The sequence below is a fragment of the Verticillium dahliae genome, genomic scaffold, assembly GCF_000150675.1.
Source record: "Verticillium dahliae VdLs.17 supercont1.22 genomic scaffold, whole genome shotgun sequence".
Taxonomy (NCBI): domain Eukaryota; kingdom Fungi; phylum Ascomycota; class Sordariomycetes; order Glomerellales; family Plectosphaerellaceae; genus Verticillium; species Verticillium dahliae.
In genome coordinates, this window is record NW_009276918.1 from 382,779 (window position 1) to 390,569 (window position 7,791).

Below are 7,791 nucleotides of genomic sequence, written 5' to 3' on the forward strand. Positions count from 1 at the left end.
GACTCATGTGGTGGATTCTCTGCTCCTTGTTTTTCCCTGTTTGAGGTTCTTTCAAACGACTGAGGGTCTCCTTTACAGGGAAAGGCGCATCGTACCTTGATCTGGGGGAACACGTTTGGCAGTCTTCTGTCTCACTCTATCCGTACCCTTCCCTCACCCTTCTTCCCTACCCTTCCTCCTAGCCCGCCCTTCCGAAGCTTCGTCCAGGTCGGACTCTGTCTTAACCTCGACGAGTCCCCCCCATCGATCCTCTTCTTGAAACGACTCGAGAGCCTGCTCCTCCAACACAACCACCACACTCATTACAACAGACTCGAAACTCCACCGCCTTTTGGGCGCCTTACCGACCCTCAGTCTTTCTTTCAAATAGGAGTCGACACGAGCAACCAGCTACGCAGCTTGAGAGACTGACTGCCTTCACTGTCTCTCGTTTTCCCACCACGCTCGTTGCCCCATTGTGTATCAAGGCATCCTGCTTCAACCACACCCAACCCCGACTCTGCCTGGACCACCCGCCTTAGGGCCACAAGCCGTCACCATGAACTACTTCACAAACTATCCCGTCTACCAGTACAGCTCCTACAACAATGGACAATATCCATCGAACACCGCCCTGCAGTATCAGGCCAATGCTGAAGCCTGGAGACGCCATGCCATGATCCAGCACGGCGCAAGGACCACCGAGACGAAACCCAGGCTAGCCAAGGATGAAGTAGACAAGCTGGAGCGCGAGTTTCAGAGGAACCACAAGCCCAACAGCAGCTTGAAGAAGCAGCTTGCTGAGGAGATGCGGGTGGATATTGCGAGAATCAACGTACTGACCCCCTACTCAACCCAAATCACGCCTCACCGGCCCGCACATCTCGCTGACATGTTTGCAGAACTGGTTTCAAAACAGACGAGCCAAGGCCAAGCAGGAGAAACGCACCCAAGAGAACGAGGCTCGCCGACAGTCGGAGCAAGCGGCGGATCAGCCGAACCAGGACGTAGTGAAGGAGTACTATCCTGACGACGACCATCACGATGACCTTCGTCCATCAGCCGCCCCTTTCCCTTCCATGGACTCGTCTGCGAGCCCTGAACCCACCGAGACCGCAGACATGCCTCTGGAAGGACCCGGCGAGTCGAATATCGAATTGGACACGGACAGCACATCGCCTACGTCTTCCACTTTCCAAGCGCCTGAGCAGAACTTCAACGACTTCTCATCATCAGACGGCATGTTCTACCCCTCACAGTCGCCTTGCGACTTTTCTTCCATCTCATCAGTCGAGATGCCCGAGCAGCAAGGGCCTGGGCCCCTCACCCTCTCCATTCCAACTCACTACGCCTCCACAGCCCCAGAATCATCGACGGGCTCCTCGTACACCGGTTTCCAAAGCATGTCGAGCGGCGTCGACATGGATGATTCCATGAGTGCCTTTGCCTCAAGATACGGCTCCGTCAACCTAGACGAGGCTCAGGCTCGCAGCGCGGATGCTATGAAGTACGAGCACCTGTCGCCGGATTCTGCACAGTCACCCATGTCGGGCATTCCCAGCCTTCACTTCAAATCTCCGCCTGTGGACATTGCCAGTCGGCGCAACACGAAGCGGCCCGCTCAGCTCGGAACTGGATGCATGCGAAGCTTCTCATACAACCAAGCTGGCATGAAGACGGGGATGGAGATGCCGCGTCGCTCGGAGCTTCCGAGCCCCATGCGTCGTGTTGCCTCTGCTACGGGCAGCCTTCCTCGAGGAATCCAGAAGCCCGTGAGCGCGACGCCCCGGTCTCCCATGTACTTCGACCGCAACCAAGAGAACCTACTGCTTCAGATGGCGGTGCGTACCCCAGTGGCAACTGGGCCGCACTGCTCAGCGGCGCCGCCGACACCCAACACGCCAGTCATTATCGACACACAAGCCACCAGGGAGCACACGGCGTCATCCTCCGCTTCTGAGGAGGACAAGCGATACACATTCCAGGGCGGGCTTCCCTCTGCGCAGTTCCACATGGATCCCACCATGCGCACGCCGCCTGATACACCTGGCCTCATGAGCAACTTCTCTGGCGTCATGTTTCCCAACACACACTTGCAAACCAACTTTGACTACAGCGGCCTTTCTGATGAGCCTCTGGTCACCCCGGGCCTCGGTGGATTTGAAGCAGAGTTCCCAGTCATGCCCGCTAGTCTCCCAAGCTACGTCGCTCCAGGCTGTGGGAGCCAGCCCTCAACACCGTCATACCCTCCCGCCAACATGGGTCCGGCTTTCTTTCCATCGTACCAGGGAGGTAATGCCGAGTATAACTGGTGCGATGCTTCCTTGAAAGCGTCTCACGACCAGTCCCGATCCAGAAACTTTCAGTTCACCAACATGACGGCGCAAGATTTCCATGCCGAGTAGACCGCACCTGAACCATCAAGCAGTACCAGTACATACGCTGCAGTCACTCCATGGGCCATTCTTGATCACGTCTCATTCCTCAGCGAGCAACATATCTTCAGAAGAGTCCCCTATTCGGGGGACCATGTACAACGTTCCTTGCTATTTTACTTTGTGTGCACACAGCACGACATCAGAGCTTCGACGCCATTTTCCTTAACTTTTCTTCTTCCCCCTCTCGACACCGGACAGGCATGGAGCCAAGACCCTGGACCGGCTTTTGCACGCGAGTGCTCAGCAACAATTACTTCCAACTAAACTCACGCAATCATACACACCGCATCCACGAGCGAGATTCTTTAACTAATACGTAATGACCACATCTCTGAATGAAGGGGCCAACGGCGCTTATCAGGGGGGCAAAAGAGGTGGGCGGAGGATGGAAAATACCCGGCAAGTTATGGGAGGTACATACGAGTACGAGGGCCATTCGATGACTAGTAGACAAGGACAGGTGGGCGGGCAAGGGAAGAAGGACCAGGCAGCCACGGAGGTCGTGTTTGGGCGGTGATGCAATGCGGTTGATATACGGCCTGGGAGCAGACGAGGCATTCAATACATCTTCTCTGAATGAGATCTCTCACACGGTCACACGTGCGTTTGATGAAACGGGGGTAGACAAAGACAAAAGTGACTTGTCGACCACTCGAGGGCTCTCCGAGTAAGCCCGATCCGGCGATCAGTACAGTGTCCCAACATGAGATCTGTCGGCGACAAACACCTGCACCGGCACACACGGCCCGGCACTGCCACCACTCCACGACGGCCGGGTCTAGCCGCATGCAGGCGGAGATGCCCGGATCGGAATCGGCAGAGGCGTTCTCTCCTGGTCTCCCACCACCAGAGGAACCCATTTTCGCCCTCCTCCACGCAGTCATCCCACTTGATTGAGATTGAGTCGAGCTGCTCCATCGTCGACACGGTAGTCTAACCGGCGGCACTGGCTCATGGTGGGTTGCGGCGCGGCAGCGAGTGACTAGACAGAAGCAGGAGGGAGCGAAGGGGGGGTGAACGCGAATCGAACAGACAATGCCAGTCCCTCTACCACTGTGTATTCTGCTCTACCTCCTACCCGAATGCCTCCGTCGTTTTCTGTCCTCCCTTTTTCGTGTAAGACTCTGCGCAGAGACGATGAATGAAGGGGCCGAGAGAGCAGGGCGAGGAAACGTGCCCAAGGGGAAACATTGCTCGATTCGGGGAGGGGGGGGGGAAGAGGGAGGGGGTGGTGGTGACTCTGTGGTGGTGCCCCCTCCCGATCGAAAGACGGCCCCCAATGCCAGAGCTGCGCGGGCCGGGCCTTTCCCCCGTTCCCCCCGTGCCCCGTGCCCCGTGCCCCGTGCCCCGTGCCCCCCTCCATTCCTGTCCTCCTGTCGAAGAAGAAGGGGGGAGGCGAGAATGCGGTTGGGGTGAGGCAGTTTTCGCCACACCTTATTCTCACGCGGGTGGGCGTGCGGGGAGGTGGGCTTGGCGATTTTGTACATTCCTGTGCGCGGAACATTGACTGGGGTTGACGAGGTTATACTCATCATCCATGTCCATATTATTCGCATGATCAAGCGATGATGAAGCGCGGGGCAATATGGTTGATTTTTCTCTTGCGGGAGGAAAATTTAATCCCAGGAGAGACACATGGTTGTCATTACATTTGTATACATGCGTGTTACTACTTTGGTATCTCGTCGGCAACCCAAAAAAAAAGCCCATCCACATCCACATCCTCTCTTTGAATGCTGCCTCGTGTCGACAAGGCCTCTTGGAAAATAGATTGCCGATCGCACATGTCGTGCGGAAAGAAATGGCACACCCCGTTGTGCAAAAGAAAAAAAAAAGAAAGAGAGACAGAAAGAGGGAGAGAGGATGTGAAGCACATTAGTAGGCAAGAAAACTCCGTAACGCGTCGCTGATGCAATTTTTGCTTGGTGTAGTAAGAGTTGAAAAAGGTACCATGTTCGAGGCGAAAGAGGTGTCGGTGTCATGGCGGAGGAGGGGAAGATATGGAAGGGGTTGGAGACGCCGGTGCGCAGGGAGACGACGTAGGTCCCCAGAGCTGACGGATGACAGAGTCCGGCTCAGCGGCCGGCGTGCAGGGCGCAGAGGTGACGACGGGCGAGGCCGACGTCCTCTCCCACCGGGGGAAGAGGGAGGCACCGCCCGTCCCACTCGCCGTGGAACTGCTCCGCCCGCGTCGCGCGGCCAGGATCATGTCCGCCGAGGGCGTCGACAAGGAGGGCTTGTGCGCCTAGTAGAAGCCATCACCCGTGTTGGCCCTCGAAACGCTGGACGCGGGCGTCGCTACGCTTCCGTCGCTCGGTGTCGCCGGCTCGACGACCTGGTTGCGGATGGTCATTATCCACTCGTGCTGGAGCAGCTCGACAGCCGACATGCGCTTCTTCGGATCCTGCAGGAAGCAGCCCTTGAGGAAATCAATGCCTTGCGGGCTGAGCTGGTCGGTGCCAGGCAGCTGAGGGGGGTTGCCCTGCGCAATGTTGTACATGATGGCCCACTCGTTGTCGAGGTTGGCCCAGGGGCGTCGGCCGGTGGCCATCTCGAGGATGACGCAGCCGAGGGACCAGACGTCCACGGCTCCGGCGCGGCCAGGGTTTTCACCCTTGATGACCTCGGGAGACATGTACATGGGCGTGCCGGTCATGGACTTATTGGGCTTCGCCTCGTCCATGGCTTGAATGAGTGTTTTGCCCTGTCGCGCAATGACCTTGGCAGCGCCAAAATCGACGTACTTGATGATGCCGTTGTGGTCAAGGAGTATGTCTACGTTATGGCGTTAGAATACAGGTGAGGAAGATGCCGGGGAAGGAATGACAACTCACTCTCAGGTTTGATGTCGCGATGAGCAATGCCGCTTTCGTGGAGATACGCCAGTCCCTCTAGGAGTTGCAGCGTGTAGACCATGATGACCTGCTCGTCCTCGATGCGGCCGTGCTCCAAAAGGTGCGCGAGGGAGCCTCCGTCGCAGAACTCCATGAAGATGTAGACGCGATCGCGGTGGACTTCGATGCCGTAGTAGGATACGACGTTGGGGTGGTCCAGCACTTCCAGAACACCCATTTCGTCCTTGATCTGCTCGGCAACGGTCGGGATAAGCTTCGGATCTTGCAGCCTGATCTCCTTGACAGCCATGAGGTGGCCCGAGTCCAGGTTCATGGCCGCGTAGACGTTTCCGAAAGTACCTCCGCCCACAAAGTGCCCCTGCTGCCAGCGCATCGTGACATTGGTCGCCGAAGAAGAGAGGTAGGCCAACGACCGATCGACCTCATTGTTGGCCTCCAGAACGCGTCCCAGCGCCTGGCGTTCGGCCTCCCTCGTGCGCCTCGTCTCATCCACGTGCTCGAGCTTTTCGACGCGCTGCTCCGTGATGTACTGCGAAGCCTTGTCGTCGTCCATCATGCTGTTCTTGTCAAGACGCCTGTACTGGCCAAACAAAAGTTCGACGCGCTCCTTTTCGGCCTGTGCTGCGAGGTTGGACCGCGCCCCCATGATGTCAAAGTGCGAGATGAGCAGGGACATGCAGCCAGCCACCTTGGACCGCAGCTTCGCATACTCGTCTTCGCCCAGCGCGAGAATGGAGCGGCCCCTGGTCATGCTCATGGCGAATTCCAGGGCCAGCACGGCCCAGCGGAATGTCTTGCGGTCGGACGCGATGCAGTCGTCGCAGATGAACGACACCCAGTCCAGCGCGAGCTTGGTCAGCTTGAGGTTGTTCATCTGTTTCCTGTTGCTGTCCATGTAGAGAAGGGAGCGCTGACCAAACTCGGTCGCGAAGATGAAGCATGTCTGGATGAGCTCCTGGCAGTCCTTGCCCACTGTCTGCTTGCGGATCGTCTCGACACTGTCCATGAAGTTGTTGGACAGCTTGTAGGCGACGCGGCGAATCTCCATCAACCTCGTGTTGACTTTGTGCAGATTGGATCGTGACTCGACGACGAGATCGACATGCATGTCGACAGACTCGAGGAACGCTCTGCGCGCACTGGCGAGCCGTGCCTCTGTGCCCGCAGCGACGAGACGCACATGGCCCTTTTTGAGGTCAATATTCCGCTCCCGGACAGCCAAGGGCACGACATCACCGAACCAGTGAGGCGGGTCTTCGGGTCGGAGAATCAGCAGATACGGGTCGCTGCCATCGTCGAGGAACTGGTCAGCCGACGTGAACCCGAGTATCGACTGGATGTCCTCATGTCGCTCAGCCAGGGAGGAGGAAGCGATGATGAAGATGCCCTCTTGCTCGTACAGGTCGGTAAACACTTGGACGTGGCCAGACGTGATGAGTCTGTCGTAAAACTCGCGCAGCTTGTCTGGTGTGTATGCTATGCTAAAGTCGGAAGCATTCTCGTAGTTGTCGCTCAACATTCTGGAGAAGCGTTGCAGCATACGCTGACGCACCCGCACAGAGTCGAGACATTGCTTGTATCGCTTGCTCATCTCGGCCACGGTTTCCCTCGGCTTGACCTGCAGCTCTCGCTCAAAGGTGATGCTCAGTCGGTTGAGGGCTTTGAAGGTCAGAGAGCTAAACTGCTCGGCGACTTCGACATTGCCACCCTGCAAGTGGCTTCCGATCTCGTTGCCGAAGCCCCACTCTGCGAACAGCAACTCGGCCTCCTTGAACGTGTTCTTGTTGCCGCTCAGCTTCCAGTTGAGCATCTTGAAGTAGTATTTCAGGGCATCCAAGACGACCTGGTCAAACGAGTCATCGATCATGGGCGGAAGGTCCCAGCCGGGTTCGGGCTGGGCGATGGCCAGGTATTCGAGCTTGATGCGGATGGCCAGCTGGAGCAGGGTTTGGAACTGCGAGATCATCTGGTCTTGCATCAGCGAGTTTTGTTGCGCCGACTCCTTCACCTTCTTGGCGTAGGCGAGTCGCATCTTGATGATCTCTTCAATGAGGCGGGACGGGAAGCTGATGAGGGTCAGGAGCTCCTCGATGTACGGCGGAAGGTGGCGTTTCTGGAAGGCGGCAAAGTTGCGGATCAGCGTCTCCTTCGACTTGTTGATGACGGTGGAGATGCCGGCGAGCATGCCTTTCTGGACGACCTTGTGCTTGTCGTCGTTGCGGTCCTCGTCGTAGAGCGACTTGAGGCCGTCTTCCTTCATGAGCCGATCGAGGAAGGAGGTCTCGTCGGGGATGCCGTTGCCAACGGGAGAGCGTTGGCGTGTCCGGGAAAAGTCCAGATCATCGTTGCCCACCCACTTTTTGAGAATGGCAAGCTCAATGGCGATGAGCTCGTTTGTGTTGTGCCACGAGACAATGGACTCGTAGGCCTCCTCGAACAGAGGCGACTTGGCAGAACTGTGTTCGGCCACGAGGGCGGACCAGGACGGATAGAGGCTCTCGCACTTGTCGATCCTCTCG

At 57.4% G+C, this 7,791-nt stretch overlaps 2 protein-coding genes across 2 annotated transcripts in view; one reads left to right on the forward strand and one right to left on the reverse strand.

The window, feature by feature from the left end:
• Positions 1 to 538: 538 nt before the first annotated feature.
• Positions 539 to 2,384, forward strand: VDAG_08786 (uncharacterized protein; the record flags this gene model as incomplete). The annotated part of the gene is made up of 2 exons (XM_009651103.1): positions 539 to 814; positions 882 to 2,384. The coding sequence occupies 2 exons, from the start codon at positions 539 to 541 to the stop codon at positions 2,382 to 2,384; spliced, it is 1,779 nt and encodes a 592-aa protein (XP_009649398.1).
• Positions 2,385 to 4,662: 2,278 nt separating this feature from the next.
• The window catches only part of VDAG_08787 (serine/threonine-protein kinase SSK22), a gene marked incomplete at both ends in the record, with an annotated part of 4,218 nt that continues 1,089 nt past the window's right edge, over positions 4,663 to 7,791 (reverse strand). Inside the window, 2 exons of the mRNA XM_009651104.1 lie at positions 4,663 to 5,192; positions 5,252 to 7,728. Of these exons, the coding sequence (XP_009649399.1) occupies positions 4,663 to 5,192; positions 5,252 to 7,728 (3,007 nt within the window). The remainder of the gene's footprint in view (positions 5,193 to 5,251; positions 7,729 to 7,791) is intronic.